We start from the raw sequence: 23,361 nt of genomic DNA, 5'->3' as shown, positions 1-23,361 counted from the left end.
TTGATAAAGCACGTGCTGGGGCACCTACGCATGAAAACATTGATTGTGATACTCGTCACATATCAGCGCGCACACCAAAATGAGAGCAATAATTCTAGCCCCAAACCTCTAACGCTAAACTGGTGACCTATAAGGGGCTTTAAAAGTGTCGACCTATAGAAAATACAGGGTACTGAAGCTCGTCACTGTTTCATGAGCGCACGCAAGTTTTAAGGTTTGATAAGCTGGTTATCTCTGCGATCTCATCTTTTATATTTTACAAAAAAGGCAATTTATTGCTTTTTTTTTTTTTTGTGCCCTAAAATTAACTTACTTGTATTGTTTACTGAAAGTTTGCGGTAATATCGTGTGACATAAAAAATTGGAACTACCACTGTTATTCTCTACAGTCTCTGCATTCAGAAAATATATCATGTTTGGGGGTTTTATGTAATCTGCAAGCCTCAAATGATTTTTTTAAACTTGTGTGAAAAATGCAAAAACGGTTCTGGCAGCTAAAGGGATAAAGGATACACCCTGACACTCCCCTTTCCTGAGGAGCAGCCAATCAGTGCTCATTACACTGAAAGGTCTCTCCCCTCCCTGCTAGTCCCCAAGTGTGGTGCTGGAGAGAGGCGATACAGCGCAGTGTTAAAAATATTACGCCACAAAGCTCTTTTTTGTTTTTAAAAGCCCCATACATTACTGAAATCACCTCCAATTTAAACAGTTTTGGTTAAAATTATTTTTTTTTATCTGGACAAGTAGATTGGGACACCGATTTAGTCCCTGGGCAAGTAGTTTTTCTAAAAAATTTCCACACCCCAGTACTAAATATTCCACGGTCAACTGTTAGTGGGATTATAACAAAGTGGAAGCAACTGGGAACAACAGCAACTCAGCCACCAAGTGGTAGTCCACGTCACATGACAGAGCGAGGTCAGCACATGCTGAAGCGCACAGAAGTCGCCAACTGCCTGCAGAGTCAATAGGTAAAGACCTCCAAACTTCATGTGGCCTTCAGATTAGCACAACAGTACATAGAGAGCTTCATGGAATAGGTTTCCATGGCCGAGCAGCTGCATCCAAGTCTTACATCACCAAGTGCAATGCAAAACGTTGGATACAGTAGTGTAAAGCACGCCGCCACTGAACTCTAGAGCATTGGAGATGTGTTGTCTGGAGTGACCAATTACACTTCTCTGTCTGGCAATCCGATGGACGTGTCTGGGTTTGGCGGTTGCCTAAATGTGAAGATTGTGTTCAAGTTATCTTTGTCTGTGGGGGTGGGGGAGCTGTTACATATTGGGTAATATATTAACAAGCTTATCTTTTCTTGTTTTGCAGGTTCAGTGTGAACCGTGAATAAAATATTTAGCAAAAATGTCAAGTAAGTGATCCTTCTTTTTTTTTTTTTTTTTTTCTTTGTGAAACATGGTTGTATAGATTGTTGTACACTTTCAGAATGTGAGTGCAATGTCGGATTTCAGTTTACTGCTGGGAAAGTGTAAGATTTATGGGGGTTTTTGTTGTATAGGTTACCGATCTTTGCTTATTTTCTCTCTCAATAAGCTTGCACATAAATTAGCAATTAAAGAAGTTCAGTAAAGTCAGGTGCAGGAAAAACTTTAATTGCCTGGTCATACCGGGTGCAACTTGCCATGCGATGCGAGTTTCAAATCGCATGGCAAGTCGCACCCTATTGTGTGCAGTTAAAGCGGTTATATCGGTGTGATTCTGACTCGATTTTGAAAGTAGTGCAGGCACTCCTTCAGGTGCGACTTGCATAGACATCTGTGTCTTGCAAGCCGCACCTGAAGGCGGAATGTCATTTGACTTTGAAATCGTGCAACTTCACTGGAAGTCGCACAATTTCAAAGTCGTATCAGTGTGACTGGGGACGAACACGATCATTCCAGAAAGTAAGCCGATACATAAAAAGCAAACTTGCTTGGTTTGGGCAGCTGTGTCGGTGATCAAACTTGGTTTTATCGGATGGGATGTTTGTAAATCTGGTGCGCTGTTCCCTTTCCCAGTGTTATTTCAGATAGTAGCCACTGTTCTACAATTAGTAACGACATGTATATTTAAATAGTGTGTGTGATCATTAACAATTAAATGCAAACAAACTCCACCTTTTGGCAACACATTGCACGTTACACCCATATTTAGGTAAAAGTAACGTAGCGATATACGAGTGATGGCATACAAGGGGTCCTCTCCCCCACAGGCGCTGCCACTTTTAAAATTGGTGAGGCTGTTCAGGACACTGCCTGCACAGCTGCATCATTCGTATACAGAGATCTTTGAATGCAGCAGATGGACTTCTCAGCATGACATGTCTGGTCAGGTCTAACTAGAACAAAGGATATTCAGCTCTGTTGCACTATGAGCTTGCAATCTTTTGCATATGGTTTGTGATTCTATGTAAAGTCTATTTGGGAAGTTCAGCATTTGAGTCTGTAGGATTGCATGGACTCAGGTTGCTTCTCATTTGTGCTGTTTTATTGGTACAGTATTGAGACATAGTGGGCGGGTTGAACTTTTCGCAGCCAATCATAGCCCAGGTATTGCCTTTACAAACTTAATAAAGCTGAGTGAACATTGTAGATTGTATAGATACAGTGTATATTGTAGTGGAAGCCGTAAATGGCAAGTTTTTGCTTTTTCAACCCACTGAATGAGAGAAGTTTTATTTCCCCCATCCATGCTAAACAATCTCCCTTGCAGGCTATTGTAATTCTGACAGCCATGGCTGCCTGAATACCCGAATGGTGATAGCATCTGAAGTCAAGGTTGAGGTGGTACCGACAGTGGGAATCGGCCAAAATTCAAGCCATGTATGGCCAAGCTAAAGGAGTGTTCTCAGTCAGGACTAAAACTGATCCCTGGACATTGTCTTTGCTTCCACTTCTACAGAAATTCAGCTGTTCATAGACTGGGCGAATGCATTCATTTTTCATCACATTTTAGGGTGTTAAGAATTGCTTTTTAATCTTTAAATGGAAGTTATAATTGTATTTGTTTTATTTGCTATTTTGATTTAAATTAAATAAAATTTATGGCTATCATTTATTGTGTTATTTTTTATTAATAGAGCGGCCGTCATATGCTCCGCCCCCTGCCCCGGCACCCACTACAGTAAGTAAACTATTCTATAAACCATTAACTTTTAATACCAGCAAGCCTTGGAAGGATTGTTGTTAGGGCAGTCCTATAGGTCAGGTTGTAGTTTCTTTTTTTTTTTTTTTCTCCTCCTCAGTATGATGTTACATGGGTTTTGAAGTGGCTGTCTGTTTTCAACAATAAAAAGCTTTATTTGAAGTTATAGGGTTGTCATTGGATGTTTTATTTGTATGAAACAGCCATTCCCCCACTTCTCCAACAGATGTTGATTCCTAAACCCAGATAATGGATGTGCACTAATTTTAAACACATCAAAATGTGACTTAAAATTAGTTAATATCTTTATGGGCAGCCCCCCCCGCCCCCTCCCGGTTTATCAGCTTTGTATATGAAACAAATCTTCATGCTTGCTTTCCATATGATTACATGTTTGTTAGATGCGTGCTGTCATCCTGTGTGTTTGCGGTGCCCGTGTGCTTGCTTTTTCTGCAATGTAATAAACGGCATCTACAACAGCCCCAGCTTTTGGATTTTTTTTTTTTTTGTATTTAAGAATTTGCATTCTGTTTCTCATTTGGTAATTATCAATGTTCTTAACATTATTACCTATTAAAGATAAATGGCCATATTTGTAGGCTATAACAAAACACTACAGACTTTTACATGTTTACATCAACCTTCCATAGATTTGTTAAAAGGTTGCACTGTGGTGTGTACAGTGCTTAGTAAAGAACTCATCATGGAACCGAATGCCTACCTATAATTCTGCTTTCTATCAAATGATGTTAGGACTGTAATTGCACCTGCAGATACTGAAATACCAGATTTTGCTGTTGAGCTTTCACGCTTGGATACTGATGCCCTTTGACTACAGTGAATACCTGGTAAACCTCATTGTCAGAGGAATATAATCCTCACTATTTGAATTTTGGTGTATATCAAGACAGAAAAAAAACAGGCTGAATAGCCTATGTGCCCTAAACAATTGTAGGTTGCATTAGGTTTTGGAGTGTTCCCTGACTCCTCTAAAATGCCTTCCGGCTCCTAGCTTTGGTTTTATTAACTTGTGATTTTCTCCGTTTTAAATTTTCCATCCATGGTGCATTTAATGTACAAAATAAAGATTCCCAACTCTTCAGTATATGGAGATATTCGATACATTGTATATGAAATCTCCCTTTTGCCAACTGGTAAATCTTGATTTGTGAACATTTCAGCTCGCTGCACAGATTTAAAATCTCAAATGATCAAATCTAGGAACTAAAATATGTATATTGTAATACCTCACCCCCGTCCCCCCCCCCACTCACCAAAACGTCCATGTGCTCAGCTTCTAATAGACCAATTTTCACAGCTTCTTGAACACGCCATATGCAAACCATTTTCATTTTGTGAATTTTTTTTTTCTTTTTTTAAATATTTTATTTCCTTTGTTTGAAATCCATTTCTCATTCGTGTTTTTGTCTCATTTGTTTCCATCAGCAAATGCCCAGCACACCAGGGTTTGTGGGATACAATCCATACAGCCATCTTGCCTACAACAACTACAGGCTGGGAGGGAACCCAGGCAGCAACAGCAGGGTAACGGTAGGAGATTGTCATGATGTGTGACCTGAGGCGTTGCAGCACAGATGGAACTGGGAATTGTGCTTTAAACTGAAACCGGCCTCTTTGCAAAGCAGGGACTAACCAGGCAATCTGTGCAAAGGCATTGCCTGGCTAACTGTGGTATGAGACATGGTGCTGACTTTTCATGTTGGTTAATATGAATAAACAGGACTGTGCATATTGCAAATCACCATGTCCCATCATTGTCCCTATGGGTGGCTGGTTGAACTGTGCTTATGCAGAGACTCTTGAGGGTTTTTAAGAACTGCAATATAAATTGCAGCATACAAAAAAGAGCTACTAGTATTCATAATTGTAAAGGTATAGTTCCCAGGCGCTGAAAAAAACTGAAATATATACACAGTTTAGGGGCTAAACAGCTGCTTACTGTACTCCAGTACAGTGCAGTTACTGACAGAAGTAGAATGGGAAGGAAAAGATCTTTGTCTTACAACACTAGGAGGACCCATGTGTGGCCCAGTATTGACAAGTGATGCAAGCTTGCAATAAAGGGCACCCTTGTGCAGTTGGTAGGTTTAAAGTACAGGTATCAAACAAGGCCCGCAGCCCGAATCCAGCCCTCCAGGCCATATCCGGCCCTTCAGGCCATTTCATGTGGCCCTTGCACCTCTCCTGCAGGTACCCCCTTGTCTCCACCCCCACCTTGTCTGTGCAGTCGGCAGCAGAACGGAGAATAGAACACCTGCCAAATCCTGCACCCCCTCATCTCTACCTCCACTGGTCTCAGCATTTAGCAGACTGGTAACTGACTCCACTCCTCCTCTGGTCCTCCTCCAGACCCTGCACTTTCTGCTTTCCAGCTCTTCCCCCAAACGGGGTGCACGGTGATGTTAGGATGTGCGATTCTTGACATCCGATGTAATGGGGGGGGTGTGCTCTGGACATCTAGTTTTACAGATACAACTGGCCCTTTGAGGGCAACCAGAATGCCGATACGGCCTGCGATGGAATGGAATTGGACACCCCTGGTTTAAAGGGTTAGTTCACCTTTAGTAAAAAACTGGCTTTGTAGATAAGGGGTGTCTGTAGATAAAAACAAACTGCGCAGCTTTGACTAAAGTTGGATAATTCCTTGGCTATAGTTGTAGGTCTTTTCCCTCCTGAATCCTGACTGAAAAACTCCCACAGATGGCATCATCTCTGGAGGCAAGGACGTTGCTAAGACTCTCCGAGTGATTTAAACCCACTTGCATGCGCTCTCTTCCCTGTCGCAGGAGTTCAGCAATGCTGCGATGGAGGAAAAGGTGGACCACACATGGACTATGGCTTGATAGCTCACTCCTGTGATGATGGGGGGGGTCAGAGCTGCATAGTTTGGTTTTATCTACAGGACACTTCTTACCTGCATTGTTGGTTTTAGGTAAAGGTGCACTAACCCTTTTAGCTCCTATCACATGTATGAGTTTACAGCAGTGTCTACGTGAATGGGCAAGGTTTTTGGTTTTTTTTTTCGTTTTGTTTTTTCACATCAGGGATCCTTGCGCAAATTTCAAGGCCTTTACTGCACATTTTTCTAAAGAAACTAAAAATGATCCACAGTAGCAAAGTAAGTTGGGCTTCTTCTTTGATGTCTTGTGGGTTAGAAAGGTGTTCTCACACTTAATTGAACCTTTATAACAAAAAAACAAGTTAGTGCCCAAAAACACCAAGATGCTAAAAAAAGGACCTTCCATTGTTCTCTGCCTTCTATGGATAGCTGTTTGTTCTCCGCTCCACTGTATGTTGGAGCCTAGTCACTCTTGCTTGCTCCTGAGGTGGATTATGGGATTTGTAGCGTCCATAGAGCAGTCCATGTGATTAAATATAATGTGCCATTCTCTTTCCCAAAGAAGGGGGGGGTGAAGTTTGGGAGCTCACAGTGGACTGTTACAAGGATGAAGAAAAAACACAGTAAAGAAAGATTTCATGAACAATAGATTACAGGGTTACTAAGTAGTGAATGTGCGTGGATTATGGATAAGGATATTTCGTGTCTCTTTAATCCCGCTCTAGTTCTTTGAACCTTTGCATGTACTCAGTAATTTTGTATCAGTTTGCCCAAACACGTACTTTTTGCGTTCGCAGTATCCACTTGCCTTTTCTCTCTGCTGTACTCCCCGAACTTCCACTGTTCTGCTTGTTAAAGAAGGCGCCAAATGAAAAATCCCTAGGAGTCCAAAGTCTGTCTTGTTTATTTGAATACATCAAGCAGGGTGCAAGTCAGCCAAGGCATTTTGGGGCCACACAGTACCCCTTTATCAGGGCTGGAGGATACATTTTAAAAAACATACATAAGAATGAAAACAAAGTCGAATTGCTGCTAAAAATACTCGTGCATAAAAGAAAAATGACTTATTAATTGAGGGGGGAAAGAGGATATCCTCAGAACCAGGGTGCAGTACAACTTGACTCTATAAAAAATAACAATAAAAGGAAGCCACTTTCACACTTAAAAAAACAAAAACAGATTAAACTGTATGAATACAAAGGTGATGGTCATTCAAAGATGCTACTGGCTTCCTTAAAGCGATTTTGTAAAGGTGTCATTTTACCGGAAAAAAAAATGAACATGACTATACTTGCTGTGTGCAGTGGTTTTGCACAGAACAGCCTGGATCCTCCTCTGCTAGAGTCCCCTTCAGACTTTCCTGTCTCCCCCTGTCTGTCAGGTGCCCCCCACAGCAAGCAGCTTGCTATGGGGGCACCCACTGCTCCGTGTCCATTCACACACGGAGCCGCAGCTTGTTGCCCCCGTCCGCATTGGCTTGACTGGCCGTGATTGACAACAGCAGTAGCCAGTGGCTCCTGCTTGCTGTCTCAGCCAATGAGAAAGCAGAGACTCAGGACAGCCAAGGCTGTTACTCGCATCGCTAGATCGCAATGAGGCTCTGGTAAATATTGAGGGGGCTGGGGGAGCTGCTGCACACAGGTTTTTTACCTTCATGCATAGAATGCATGAGGGTTAAAAACCTTCAGCCTTTAAAACCACTTGAAGTGACACAAAATAAGATGCTATCAAAGAACAATCACAAAGATCGCAGTGTAACAGCTAGTGTGTGGCTGGATGTCATCTGGCTTTGGCCAGGATACAGATGTTTCCACTGTTAGAAATGCAATTGGTTGCAGTGGGGCAAACACACACATACAGAATTACTAAAAAAAAAACAGTGGGTTGACCCATAAACCATCTATGCTAACAATGTATTGCACCCTGATTCTGAGAATATGCTTTCTTTTCGTTCAATGGACATGTAATTTTTCCCCCATACAGGTGTATTTTTAGTGACAACTCTGCTTTATCTTTTTATGTGTTTTATTTAAACTTCCTGCTCCGGGTTTGGAAACCTGCTGATATGTTTGTCTCTAGTAGCACTTTTTTTTTTTTTTTTTTTTTTTTTTAACACCATGCTTGTCTTCTAGTTTCTTCTTTACCCTCTTTCTGCATATGGGCAAGTTATGTTAAATTTTTGAGTTTATAGCTAAAGTTTTTCTACGTGGTTGTTTAGTCATTCCTTTTTAGTATAGATCTTATTTGTTCCATATATACTTATGGAAAGTGTAAGATCTTTGTGTTGCCACTAACATCCAATAGTCATCTTGTCATTTTCTAGAATATGTTCTACAATGAGGAAACAATTGTAGCTGTGAGCAGATAAAGCAACATCCACAGGAGAATTCGTGTGTGGCTGCTGGCAAGAATCAGTAGATTTGTGCCGGTGGTTGTAAACGTAGTTGTACGCACTATGTGCAAACTGCTGCAGGTGTCAGCAGAAGATATCAGATTTGTACTCTACAAATCAATGTCAGACCCTGCTGGAGTTCAGATGTGCCCGCTCATCGGAGCGATTAGTGGAAATTCCAACCCTGAACACAGCCAGTGTGCATCCAGGGTTGGCGTTTCTGCATAGTTTAGGTTGCATCCTTAGCAGAGACTGTCCTGCGTCCAAAGGTGGCCTTTAGCCATGTCTGATCGCCGCAATGTGTCCGCACATGAACTCACGTCTGAATGTAGCCCAACAAGATTATTCAACAACTGGTATAAAAGCTCAAAAAAATCCGATTTAGTAATCTTGCTTTTCATTGTACACTGCTCAAAAATATGAAAGGAACAGTTTGAAAACACATGAGATGTTAATGGGGAAAAATCTGTTGGATATCTATACCGATATGGACTGGTTAATGTGTTAGGAACATAAGGATGCCCCATCATTTGATGGAAATGACAATAATCAACCTACAGAGGACTGAATTCAAAGACTGAAAATCAAAGTGAAAAAATTATTCAGCAGGCTAGGCCATTTTGCTGAGATTTCATTGCAGCAACTTAAAATGATCCTCAGTAGTTTGTATGGCCTCCACGTGCTTGTATGCATGCCTGACAACGTCAGGGCATGCTCCTAATGAGACGACGGATGGTGTCCTGGGGGATTTCCTCCCAGGTCTGGACCAGGGCACCACTGAGCTCCTGGACAGTCTGAGGTGCAACCTGGCGGCATCGGATGGACCGAAAGATGATCTCCCAGAGGTGTTCTATTGGATTTAGGTCAGGTGAGTGTGGCGGCCATTCAATGGTATCAATTCCTTCATCCTCCAGGAACTGTCTGCATACTTTCGCCACATGAGGCCAGGCATTGTTGTGCACCAGGAGGAACCCAGGACCCACTGCTCCAGCGTAGGGTCTGACAATGGGTCCAAGGATTTCATCCCAATACCTAATGGCAGTCAGGGTGCCATTGTCTAGCCTGCAGAGGTCTGTGCGTCCCTCCATGGATATGCCTCCCCAGACCATCACTGACCCACCACCAAAACAGTCATGCTGAGCAGGCAGCAGAACGTTCTCCACGGCTTCTCCAGACCCTTTCATGTCTGTCACATGTGCTCAGGGTGAACCTGCTGTCAAGCCACCCTCATGAAGTCTGTTTCTGATTGTTTGGTCAGAGACATTCACACCAGTGGCCTGCTGGAGGTAATTTTGTAGGGCTCTGGCAGTGCTCATCCTGTTTCTCCTTGCACAAAGGAGCAGATACCGGTCCTGCTGATGGGTTAAGGACCTTCTACGGCCCTGTCCAGCTCTCTTGGAGCAACTACCTGTCTCCCTAAACCTCCTCCATGCTCTTGAGACTGTGCTGGGAGACACAGCAAACCTTCTGGCAATGGCACGTATTGATGTGCCATCCTGGAGGAGTTGGACTGCCTGTACAACCTCTGTAGGGTCCAGATATCGCCTCATGCTACCAGTAGTGACACTGACCCTAGCCAAATGCAAAACTAGTGAAAAACAGAAAAGATGAGTAGGGAAAAAAATGTCAGTGGCCTCCACCTGTAAAACTATTCCTGTTCTGGGGGTCGTCTCATTGTTGCCCATCTAGTGCACCTGTTATTTCATTAACACCAAAGCAGTTGAAACTGATTAAGAACCCCCCCTGCTACTTAACTGACCAGATCAATATCCCAGGAGTTTCATTGACTTGATGCTAGACTCTGAATAAAAAGTGTTCCTTTTAAGGAACACTTTTATTTGTATTTGAGATATTTTACTGATTTAGCTATTGACTCCATAAATAGGCAGCAGGACTGGGAAAATGTCAGGAACCAGGGGGATCAGACTGACTGGTTGCTAAATTCTTTCTTTTCTTCCATTTATTTGAGCGTATCATTTACATGGCACCCTAATCAGCATTTCATTTAAAATCCAGAATTTGGACTTGGTGCTGCTCTATAAATGATGATCTGCGTATATGAGCTGTCCTTTTATGTTTTAGGGAGGGGCTTAAAGTAAACTTGTGCTTCCCTCCCCCCAAATTGCTCATTTTGATCATTTGATTTCCTCCTCTCAGCTGCCACTTGGGCTTATATGGGGGTTATTTTCCTATTTCCTAAAAGAGTAGTATGGTAGAGAATTTTGGTAATTGATAAAAATGTATACATATACCTACCTGCAGCAGCATTGGTCCAATGCTGTAAACTGTCCTCCGCTGGCTCTAAGCCAAAGAACTGAATGATCACATGATGGCTGATTGCTCAGTTCTTGGTCCACTCTGAGCAGAGAGTGGTGACTGTCAATCACTGCTTTGTGTTCTGCCTCTCCAGTGGTCACTGGAGCACCGGGGAGGTGAGCTTCTGGCTCAGGTCCTCAGCAGCGTGCTGAGACAGCTGCCTGTAAGCCATCTGTGTGGATCCTGACATTGTTGGGATCTCTCGAGTCTGGAGTAGCTCTGTGAGGTCAGCCGGCAGCAGGCTTTTTCTGGGTCACAGGAGAGCATATAAGTAAGGCTGCTTTCACACTGATCGGGTTTTTTCTTCTATTTTTGTAGAAGAAAAACGCATGACCATTAAATCCTATGTAACTCTTCACACCGGTCAGTTGTGGGTCCGTTGCATTTTTCAAAGTCCTGGAGCCTGATTTTTTTGGTGCAGGACAAAAAAAGCACCAAAAACGCACCTCCTCTTTGAAATGAATGGAAAAAACATCAAATGCAACACCCACTGTTGCGTTTTTTGTTGTTTTTTTTTAAAGTCACGTCCTTTTTTTTTTTTTTTTTTTTTTTTTTTCCCCACAGGTACAAAGCACAACACCAGAAATGTGGCAAAGACGCATATGCGTTTTTATCATGTTTTTGCAATGGAGCAGTGTGAAAGTAGCCCAAGTGCTCACGAGAAGTATAGCCAAAACGTGAGGGCAAACCAATAAGTTCATTTTAATTTTATTAAAGTGATAGTCTTGTTTGTTGTGTGTGGTTTTTTTTTTTTGGTTTTTTTTGTTATATCTCTACTTACTTGCTCTGTGCAGTGGTTTTGCACAGAGCAGCCCTGATCCTCTTCTCGGATCCCCCGTTGGTGCTCCTGGCCCCTCCCACCTATTGGGTACCCCTACAGCAAGCAGCTTGCTATGGGGGCACCTGAGCAGGCACACTCCCGAGCTGTAGCTGTACATGTCCATTCACACACAGAGCCACGTCTAGGCAGGAAAAGTCTGAGGAACCGATTGGCCAGTGAACTTGGCACCATTAGAGACATGAGGGGATGGCATATATAAGGTGGAAGTGATAAGCTGCATTTAGTATCAGTGAGCTACATTTTATATAATGAAGTAGTATGCAGTTTTTTGTAAGTCTCTAAACACTGCTAAATGTGAACTTTAACTTTCATGTCTGCTTTTCTTTTTAGGCCTCATCTGGGATTACCATCCCAAAACCACCAAAGCCCCCGGATAAGCCACTGATGCCATACATGAGATACAGCAGAAAGGTACGTGATAGATTGGGGGAGGTGCTGCTGTCCGTCTCCACCTTTAATAGATTCCCAATCACCCCTGTATTTCTGTAGAATAAATCTAGAATAAAGATTGTACATAGACTAAACCTGTAGACCTTTTAGTAATTAAAACAAAAATCCTCTCCGCCACCCTTCATGTCTCTGAATAGGTCTGGGACCAAGTGAAGGCTTCCAACCCTGACCTTAAGTTGTGGGAGATTGGCAAGATCATTGGTGGGATGTGGCGTGACCTAACCGATGAGGAGAAGCAAGAGTACTTGAACGAATATGAAGCTGAAAAGGTACGAGGAATTAGTATTTAGATGAGAAAAAAATCCTTCTCAAATGTCCCAGCAGAGCCTCAGGTGCCACTCTGCAGGCTGGAGGTGTTGTATTGTGTAGAGTGTGAGGGTTGACACGGCTGTTCACTAGGTCCCAGGCTGGAAAACATCAGGATTAGGTGGATGATCCCGTTAAGATTTACCTCCAATGTTCATGGAAAGAAAGCCCTGCCCCTAGCTCAAATTTAGAGCAGTGTTCCGAATAATAGAATAAATATATGGAGTAGTAAGTCCCTTCAATAGCAATGGTCCTAATCACTTTGTTTCAGTGAAAACCTAGAGACAGTCCTAATCCTTGTACTGTCTGACAGAGGATCTCCTTCATACAGTGATGGGGTCTTCTCATGAGAAAACAGAAGTTGCTGTCTGAAGCTAAGAAAAATATAAAGTCAAAAATGTGGTTGAAATACTTTAATAAAATTGCTGAGGATCAGTTAGTTTTAGGTCATTGAGTCCATCTTGTCATTGGGTATTATTGCCTGTATGGTGCAAAGTAAGGCCCATTCACCCTATATGTGCTGGGCAACGCTGCCCCACGCATAGACTTGGCAGTTTGCTATGAGTCCTGTGAGTTCAGTGTGCTGCAGTTTGCACCATGAGTTGCCACTCGGAGCAGATGAACGAAATGGCATTTTTGTGACATTTCAATAAATTGTGGGGAAAAAAAACGTAAAGCATCTGATGCGTCACAACACATCAGCACCACTTCCCCATCATGCACAGCAGCGGCTGTAGGTGTGAACTAGCCCTCGGATGTTGTGTTGGACATTGGCCACGCTGCTGCCTTTTGTCGCTCTGTATTCTTTTGAGTAAAATCGTTGCTATGGATCCGTACTTTGATGCCTTATGAATAATCGTTTTTACTGCCTTTTGTTTGGACCAAAGGCACATTAGGATCTACGAAGCACATTTCATTTAACAAAACATGATCAATTGGTTTAATGTATAAGTTTTAAGAGAGATTGCTGTAGTCCGTACTATATAGTAGCACACATACTGGGATGACCCTCACTGTTGAATCTGTGTAGCAGTATTAACAGGCACATGCATGGTATTCCAGTCTGGCCTGTGTTTAGTACATTGATTTCACCAGTTATTTCCCAGTGTGTTACATACGGTTTAGTAAAAGGGCTTCACAACAGGGAATGAAATATGTAGGAATTCTCAAAGCCTTCATGCACCTACTGTCTCTGCAGGGGCAGTCATAGTTTTAGTTCTATGTTCACAAGGTGTAGTGTGACCAGCTCAGATCTAGAGATTTCATTGAGCCTGAGCCGCCAGCGGAGGGCTCTGCAATTTTCACAGGCTTTTTCTAGGCTCATAGTTTTAGGCTTTAGTGGTCTCCAAATTTGAACCATTTTTTCTTCCTTAACTAAAAACCTGATAGAGGCTTCACTTTAAGGGCCCGTTCACTCCAAGAGGTGGGTCCAAGTGTGCGCGTTCCGGTACGTCACATTGTAGGGCAGCTCTATGACTGAGAAACAGAAAAAAGGTGCAGGTGCGATTTTTAAAATCGCTTTGCACTAAAACGCATGGTACTGTGTTCTGGTGGGTGCAAACAAAGAATTGATGGCACTCGCATGTGTAAGCAAAAGGGCAGCACGTTTCTGTGTGGTGTAGGAAAATGCGTGATTTTGCACGTTCCTGCACGGCACCCAGTGTGTACCAGACTGCAGCATAGATGGGGCACCTAGTTTTCATTCTATTATAAGAGAAGTCAGTAGTTGCATTAGATAGATTTTATCAATGAAGCTCCTATGTTGGATTCTGGGAGCCAGTTTGTAAAACTAGGTTTGCACACCTTTGTTGTAAATAGGGCTTTGAGTTCTGTGTGTAAGGCGATGCACAAACGTAGGGGGTGTCTGTATAATGCCTAATGCTTCTTCCAAGTTCAGTCTACTTGGCTCTGGTCACTTCCCCAATGATTCCACGCCACACCCCAATGAAGTCCCTTTAGGCAGACTATATCCCGAAGCTGTCAGTCCTCACAATGTAGTTCCTCACACTTGACAGGCTGACCTCAGTACATGACTGACATATGCTACCCAGGCAGACAATGGATCTCGGTAAACGTCCGCTGTTCTCCTATGGTTTAGATGTCTGGCAGGATACGATTGTGTACGAAGGGAAAATTGTTTCCTGATCCTTAATTCCTCTTTATAAACTGGCTATCCGAACAGGCACCTCTGGAACAAACATGTTACTTCTCTGTTTTTCTGTACACTGTATAATCTGCTGTATAATGGAAGCAATTATGTGAATGTTGTGAGTGGCCCTTCCTCTATAAACTGTATTCTAGATTTATTTTGCCTTCAGAGACATCTGTGCATTCTGTAATGTTCATGCATGAAGCTTGTGTTGTTGCTGTGATGTATTTCATATCTCTGGCTGTTCTTTTTGGTTTATAATTGAAGCTCTGCACCACAGGAACTAGAAATGACAAATGTACTTACAAGTGTTTATCTTACTGGAGAGTTTGGGCTCTCGGGGGGGATGGGAACAAGCTCTGCATTATTCAGAAATGGAGGCCTTGGCAAAATCTACTTTTGTGGTTATGATAAATGCAGGTGTTGTGTTTTTTTTTTTTTTTTTTTTTTTATTGGTAAAAAATGCACTGGCCACTTCCACAAGTTTCTAAAAGCAGACTGCTCTGACAATTTTGTGTAATGGTGGCTGCTGGCAAGTAGACTCTACTAACTTCAATATCAAATGCTTTCAGTGCTGTTGCAGTTTGACAATTTTGTAGTCATGCAACACTATAGCCATATGAAATTTTTAGCGTTTTTTTTCACACAAATACAGCTTTCTTTTGGTGGTATTTAATCACCACTGGGATTTTTATTTATTGCTAAATAAAGAAAAACGTGTTTTTTGTTTTTCTTTTTTTGTTGTTTTTTGTGTTTTTTCAAAAATTTTCAGTATTTTTAAATTTTTGTTATAACATTTGGCAAATTAAACAATGGTTCTTCATAAATGTAGGTCAAAATGTATACAGCTACATTTCTTTGGTGAAAATAACCCAAATCTGTGTATATGATTTAGACTGTAGGAAAGTTTTATAGTCTACAAACTTCTATCTGAAAATCTGTCAGTCCTGCTGTACTCACAGCCAAAAATGCGTGTGTGTGTGTGTGTGTGTGTATATATATATGTATATGTATGTATGTATGAATTGTTTTTTAAAAACCTTTTTTACTTTACTGTCACCAGTGCAGTACAGCATCATCTGATAACTGGTGTGTTGGTAATCACTAGTGACAGTATGGGGAAAATCATTTTTAAAACATTTTTTTCTTTTTCGCATGGTACAAACAGGCTGTGATTGGCCCATTCTGTACCATGTGATCACTGTTGCATATCTCAGAGCTCATTACAATAGTACACAATGAAAGGCATTAATTAAACTTTCATTGTGTACAATTGTCATGTGATTGGCTGCAGGGATCACTTGGTACCAGAAACGGGCTGGTACAGTAATCTGTCATTGGATGTGTCCGGTGCACACAGCAGGTGACCGATCTCACTGTAGCATTAAATAACGGCCTTCCAGGATAATAGGGCTCCTGCCCAGTCACATTGCATTAGGCCGGCAGGAAGGGGTTTAATGCCTTTCATTAGTTCTCCATCAAAATTCCCAGTCCTGCAAAAACTGCCACAGCCATTACAAAGCCATATAATGTCATACAACCCATTGTAGAGAAGATAGCAGAAAAAATGCAGCTGAAAGAACAAAACCTTTGTGTCTTAGCTACTTCCACAACAGTTTTAAGGCTCATTTGGAAATTGATGGAAGGGGGGCAGTAAAACCCAGCGTTTGAGCCATGCTTTTATTGCCCCCAATCACTGCACCTTTAGCTGCAGAGACAGCGCCTGGGGTTGTACATGTGCCACTGCAGGAATTATACTCCTTGTTGCTTTTAATGAGCACTACGTTGTGCAAGCATGAGGGTCAAGGGGTTAAAGCAGATAAGGTGATACAATGTTTCCCCGAGCCTGTCAAATGCCCTCTGCTGAGAGTACCACCACTAATGTGAGCGAGCTCTTACAGTCTACTGGTGGTTCATTCCTCCAGTGCCCACACAGCTGCCAAACCGGCTGATCTCCAACATACAAAGTGCTAAAATGACTTGTAAAGGACTAGTATAAAAGGTTGCATTGCTCACTCACTAGGCTTCCATGATTATTCCCATTTACCACTTTGTTAGCTGTGTGCCAGTAACATGTCAGCTCAGCTAAAAATCACATTGGTTCCAAGCCAAAAAAAGGATGGGAATATGTTCTACCCTCTGCTGTTTTTTGGTCAGACATCTCTCCTCCCCACCTCAGAAGCTTGCAGTCTAATATCTGTAGTATAATCATACAAAGCATGTACACTCACAGGAGGCCTAGGGTGGTCAAAAGCCAATCTGCTAAGTTTTTGGATCATGGGAGGTCAGAAGCTTGGAGCAGCCAGAGGGATGGATCATCCGGTATAAATGGCACAACTTTGGCACAATTACTTTTCAGTGTGGGATGGTTTGTGTGGTTCTACTTTTGATATAAAAGGTAAGTCACAGCCTTGTGGTTGAGGTGTTAAAGCTGAAGTTTAGTATGCCAGGTTAGTGATTTGTAAAGCTTGAAACTTTTTTTTTTTTCATAAAAAAATACACATTATACATACCTACAGTATGTAATGGTTTTGCACAGAGCAGCCGATCTCCTCTCAGGTGCCCTACTGACATTTCTGGCTCCTTACCCCCCTGCCCTTTTTTTGCAGGCTGTCAAAATTTTGAATCTTCTCAAATTGATACCGCTGACACAAGCCCAGATAGCTGATGGATTTATTTTATTTTTTCTTCTATATATATTTAGCTCATGTTATGATGGGCAGATGAGATCGATAGACAGATGTTATGTACACAATTTTTAAGTGGGGGAAAAAAAATATCTGTGCTTGAAGCTGGGCATTTCAGATGAATGCAAATCCTCCTTATCCCAATTTCAAATAGTGTCCAGTTGTATCGGCACCCTTTATTCCATTCAGATAGGCATTCATTACATCCTAGAGAGTGCTAGGTGTAAAAGTCCTTGTTCGAACAGCATGGCACATTACTGTGACTTCTGGTTCTGTTCACATACGCAAACCTCAAGATGTATCTTCATTCTAGAAAAACAGTAGATGTCACCGAGAAGGTAATCTCAAAGAGCATACATTTTAAAAACACACAAGTCGCCTTTTTAGTTCTCAATGTGGACAGAGTGTAATGCACAAACAAAATGTAGACCCCAATGGAAAAAACAGTACTTTTTCCTTGAATGATCATGTAGGTTGGAATCAAGGTCAGGTTCATACTTCTTGTGTGAGATATTAATTGTGGCCATTTGTGTGATTTCCTGCAGATAGAGTACAATGAGTCAATGAAAACCTACCACAACTCACCTGCTTATCTCGCCTACATCAATGCCAAAAGCAGAGCCGAAGCTGCTCTAGAGGAAGAAAGCCGCCAGCGCCAGTCCCGCATGGACAAAGGAGAGCCTTATATGAGCATTCAGCCAGCAGAGGATCCTGATGGTGAGTTAAACATAATATTGCCTCTTGAACAATGACCAAAAATGTATTATAATGTGACTTACAAGTCCTTTCTGAAACAGAAAACTAGAGCAGCCACTACTTTTGAGGGCTGGTAAGCTGAAATCCGTTACATTTTTAAATTATCTTTTTTTTTTTTTTTTAATAATTAGAATGTCTGAAGGAACCTAGATTTGTAAACAGCCATCTGATCCTTTGTTAACTTCCTGCACAGCTGCTGTAGGCAAAGTGACGTGCCCATATGTCGCTGCCTACTTCGGGTACGCACATGCAGGGCTGCTGTTAGACATCATGGGGCCCCATACAGCCTACCTGATGGGGGGGCCCCCTTTGACCCCGCCCATGACCAAACCCCTGGCCCCTCCACAAAACAAAATGCAGCTTTGTATTCAAGTGATCTATAATATAGAATAAGTATATAAATATCAAGGTCCTTAAATATGAAAAATATTTCGGCATGAAATGAATGTGAGGAGATACAATATATACATGAAAGTCCTGTATTCAGACCAAGTATGAATCAAATATATTATGTCATACTTATGATTTTGGTGCTGTGGATTTTTGATTCATACTTGTTGATTCCAGTACAGGGCTTTCATGTATATATTGAATCTCTTCACATTAATTTCGGGCTGTAATATTTTTCACATTTAGGGACCTTGATATTTATATGCTTATCCTATACAAATTATTATAATAGCATTACACTTCTTTTTTTGTACAAGTGTAATCAGGGCCGGCAGCCACCCTAGGGCGCTGGAAATTCGGATTTCTATAATGCCTGTCTTCAGTCCCCCCCCCAGGAGGCAAACTAAAACTTCCATGCTGCTCCCAGTAGGAGAGAGGGCACAGCATGGAAGTTTTAGTTGGCCTGCATAAGGCTGCTGCCAGAGCAAGGACAGAACAGTAGGCAGGGCAGTCTGCATGTCCCGCTGTCAGAGCGGATCTTCCAGAATGCAAAGGAGGGTGGAGTGGTGAGCAGATCCCAGGTGAGTGCAGGGATCAGTCGGGGCCCCTGTCAGGAATGGTGATATGCGCTCAGCTCTGTGGGGTGGGTGTGGCCAGGGGGTGCTAGTAGAGGACCCCATGGAGAAGGAAGAAGAGGAGGTCAGGGTGGAGGAGCCTTCCCCCTGCTCTTTGCTGTAGCTGCCACCGGAAATCTTCACCTGTCTACCTGGGAAACGGCTACCCTGCTGGCACCAGATCCTTTATATTGACACCATCTCGAGAAGCTTCTGCAGGATAGGTGAGATCTGAGAGGGTTTGTCATTCCCAAGCTGTGTGTGTGATCAAAGTGACCCTACCCTCTCCTGTCCTGCTGCCCCCCACATGTCACATTGCAGCAGCACAGGAGGGGGGCAGTGGGACTGTGAAGACAAAGGTGCCTGAGTGTAAATTAGCCTCTCCCTGTGTGTTCTCATCAGCATTACAGTAATCACCCAGTACAGCAGGAGCTCTGTCATGGCTGTCAGTGTCACATGGCTGTTGGGTGCTGACTTTATGGCTGAACTGTGTCACAATCCAACCTGCAATACATAGTATAGCCAGACGTTAAAGTCAGCACCCAACAGCCATGTGACAGTGACAGAGCCATGACAGAGCTCCTGCTGCACTGTGTGATTACTGTAATGCTGATGAGAACACACAGGGAGGATCCTCTCCAGATCCGACTGTCACTGTGTTCAACCCCCTCCAAGATTAGTTGTCCTGCTAAGCCTGCCACAGTTCTGCCGTCCGATGATCCCCTCAGCCGGAGCCCACCCTCTTCTCAGCTGGTAGTGAGGAAGACATAACTTTGCCAGCAGCAGAGACTGTGAGTCGGCTTTTAACCAGCATATGCAGCACTGGATGTTGTGTGAATCTGCTTGTGCCGAAAAAGAAAAAAAGTCCCTCTATCTTAGTGTCCTGGGCCCCTCTGGATAAATTGATGCCCCCCCCCGCCCTGGTAGTTTACTACATGGGAGCCACATGCACACATGTACTGGATTATGAGGTTTGAAGCTACTGCTGGCCGGGGCCCCCTGTTATAGTAAGGCCCGGGGGTACCCCCTTATCAGCAGCCCTGCACACATGACTGTACACAGCCAGAGCCTGTCAGCAAGTCCTGGCCAATGATTCACGGCTGGGACTTGCTGATTGGCTGTGTACAGTCAGCCTAGAGCTTTGTGTTGACAACCAACACCGAGCTTTACAGAGATATCAATGTTTCTCATCCCTGGAGAAACCTGGAGAGCTATTAGTACACTTTACACACATTATGCATAGTTAGGCACTTGTCTAACCCCTTGATCAATGACAGTGTATAGTATGTCAGTGGCAGTGTGTGCTGCATTCAAAGTGGGGGCAGAAGAGAAGTGTATACAGTGATGGGGAGCCCTGTATACAGTGATGGGGAGCCCTGTATACAGTGATGGGGAGCCCTGTATACAGTGATGGGGAGCCCTGTATACAGTGATGGGGAGCCGTGTATTATAGTGAGGGGAGCCGTGTATTATAGTGAGGGGAGCCGTGTATTATAGTGAGGGGAGCCGTGTATTATAGTGAGGGGAGCCGTGTATTATAGTGAAGAGAGCAGTGTATACAGACCGGCTCCCTTGCTGGTGCTGTCATCATGTCAAATGTAAATGCTTTATTCTTCATTTTGTAGCACGGAGAAGGAGCTGCCATTCGGAGCTGCTAGTGAAGTAAACCAAGGAGAGGGGTCACCCATTGTTTACTTCTTTGGCAGGGGCTTAACGACCGCTCCTTTTCAGCGCTAAAAAATAAGGAAAAACCAAAAAGCAGGTAAATACATTTACAGCCAGCAATGGGTAATGCTAAACTGATGACCTGTGGGGGCTTTTAAAGCATCACCTGTGGAAAATATAGGGTATTGAAGTTTTTTCAGTTTCATGGGTACACACAATTTTAATGCTTGACATGTTTGGTATCTATTTACTTTTATATTTTGCCAAAAAAATGGGTAAGTTGTGTGCCCTACATTTGTACCTCAAATTTTGCCTTTTTTAAGCCATTGGGCCAATATTATGTGACAAAAAATTGGAACTACCACAGATTTATTCTCTAGGGTGTCTGCTTTCAGAAAATATTATGTTTGGGGGTTTTAACTACCGTATTTTTCGCTCCATAAGACGCACCTGACCATAAGACGCACCTAGGTTTGAGAGATGAAAAACAAGAAAAAAAAAATATTCTGAACCAATGGACTGCAGACAGTACAGGGGATGACCAGAGACTGCGGACATGGTACAGGAGATGACCAGAGACTGCGGACATAGTACAGGAGATGACCAGAGACTGCGGACATAGTACAGGAGATGACCAGAGACTGCGGACATAGTACAGGAGATGACCAGAGACTGCGGACATAGTACAGGGGATGACCAGAGACTGCGGACACAGTGCAGGGGATGACCAGAGACTGCGGACACAGTGCAGGAGATGACCAGAGACTGCGGACACAGTGCAGGGGATGACCAGAGACTGCGGACACAGTGCAGGGGATGACCAGAGACTGCGGACACAGTGCAGGGGATGACCAGAGACTGCGGACACAGTGCAGGGGATGACCAAGAGACTGCGGACACAGTGCAGGGGATGACCAAGAGACTGCGGACACAGTACAGGGGATGACCAGAGACTGCGGACACAGTGCAGGAGATGACCAGAGACTGCGGACACAGTGCAGGAGATGACCCAGAGACTGCGGACACAGTGCAGGAGATGACCAAGAGACCGCGGACACAGTGCAGGAGATGACCAGAGACTGCGGACACAGTGCAGGAGATGACCAGAGACTGCGGACACAGTGCAGGAGATGACCAGAGACTGCGGACACAGTGCAGGAGATGACCAGAGACTGCGGACACAGTGCAGGAGATGACCAGAGACTGCGGACACAGTGCAGGAGATGACCAGAGACTGCGGACACAGTGCAGGAGATGACCAGAGACTGCGGACACAGTGCAGGAGATGACCAGAGACTGCGGACACAGTGCAGGAGATGACCAGAGACTGCGGACACAGTGCAGGAGATGACCAGAGACTGCGGACACAGTGCAGGAGATGACCAGAGACTGCGGACACAGTGCAGGAGATGACCAGAGACTGCGGACACAGTGCAGGAGATGACCAGAGTCTGCGGACACAGTGCAGGGGATGACCAGAGACTGCGGACACAGTGCAGGGGATGACCAGAGACTGCGGACACAGTGCAGGGGATGACCAGAGACTGCGGACACAGTGCAGGGGATGACCAGAGACTGCGGACACAGTGCAGGGGATGACCAGAGACTGCGGACACAGTGCAGGGGATGACCAGAGACTGCGGACACAGTGCAGGGGATGACCAGAGACTGCGGACACAGTGCAGGGGATGACCAGAGACTGCGGACACAGTGCAGGGGATGACCAGAGACTGCGGACACAGTGCAGGGGATGACCAGAGACTGCGGACACAGTGCAGGGGATGACCAGAGACTGCGGACACAGTGCAGGGGATGACCAGAGACTGCGGACACAGTGCAGGGGATGACCAGAGACTGCGGACACAGTGCAGGGGATGACCAGAGACTGCGGACACAGTGCAGGGGATGACCAGAGACTGCGGACACAGTGCAGGGGATGACCAGAGACTGCGGACACAGTGCAGGGGATGACCAGAGACTGCGGACACAGTGCAGGGGATGACCAGAGACTGCGGACACAGTGCAGGGGATGACCAGAGACTGCGGACACAGTGCAGGGGATGACCAGAGACTGCGGACAGTGCAGGGAATGACCAGAGACTGCTGACCTTTGGGGAGGGAGGGGGAGTGGGTACCTGAATTTGACAAGTACCCGCTCCCACTTCCGCGGAGTTGCCTTCCCTCTTCTTCCCGGGCCGGCTTCTGTGACAGCCGGGTGCCCGCTGCACTTTGAGAATGGCCTGGCGCCTTCTGGGACCTTTCATGTGTCCCAGAAGACACCGGACCATTCACAAAGCGCAGCGGACACCCGGCTGTCACAGAAGCCAGCGCGGGAAGACTGTGCAGCGCTGGAGCGAGGAACAGGTAAGGCCCTGCAGGAGAGAACAGCTGAGCGGCCGGCCCGGTATTCTGACATGGTGGCCGCAAAAATACCGGACCGGCCGCTTTATATTCGCTCCATAAGACGCACTGACATTTTCCCCCTTTTTTGGGGGGAAAAAAGTGCGTCTTATGGAGCGAAAAATACGATAATTTTCAGGCCTAAAATGATTTTTTTTTTTTTTTATCATGTAAACCAAAACTGTTAAAACATTGAAAAATGGCTCTGGTACTCAAGTGGTTAAGTGGATATAAAAGACTGATGTAAATCTTTTTTTTTTTTTTTTTTTTCTCCCCCTTGAAAAAAACCATGACTGAACTGGTGAAACAAACGGAACGCCCATGTGAGACGACCCTGAGCCCTGGCTCACACTGCATGTGACTTTGAAATTGCGCTATTTCAAGTCAATGCAAT

General features: G+C 44.0%; 1 protein-coding gene across 5 annotated transcripts in view; it reads left to right on the top strand.

Moving 5' to 3' along the window:
- SMARCE1 (SWI/SNF related BAF chromatin remodeling complex subunit E1) overlaps window positions 1-23,361 on the top strand; it is a 45,475-nt gene that overhangs the window by 5,797 nt on the left and 16,317 nt on the right. For 2 of the 5 annotated variants that reach the window (XM_089674403.1, XM_089674402.1), the window contains exons 2-7: window positions 1,327-1,369; window positions 3,077-3,120; window positions 4,588-4,692; window positions 11,881-11,961; window positions 12,138-12,269; window positions 17,688-17,859. In XM_089674403.1, the coding sequence (XP_089530529.1) occupies window positions 1,363-1,369; window positions 3,077-3,120; window positions 4,588-4,692; window positions 11,881-11,961; window positions 12,138-12,269; window positions 17,688-17,859 (541 nt within the window). In that variant the 5' untranslated portion in view covers window positions 1,327-1,362. The remainder of the gene's footprint in view (window positions 1-1,326; window positions 1,370-3,076; window positions 3,121-4,587; window positions 4,693-11,880; window positions 11,962-12,137; window positions 12,270-17,687; window positions 17,860-23,361) is intronic. The other 3 variants (XM_089674406.1, XM_089674405.1, XM_089674404.1) reach the window with 2 other exon arrangements.

Source organism: Staurois parvus, unplaced genomic scaffold (assembly GCF_062004578.1).
Source record: "Staurois parvus isolate SC_StPar_1 unplaced genomic scaffold, SC_StPar_1.0 ptg000151l, whole genome shotgun sequence".
NCBI lineage: Eukaryota > Metazoa > Chordata > Amphibia > Anura > Ranidae > Staurois > Staurois parvus.
This window is presented reverse-complemented; position numbering and strand designations above follow the sequence as displayed.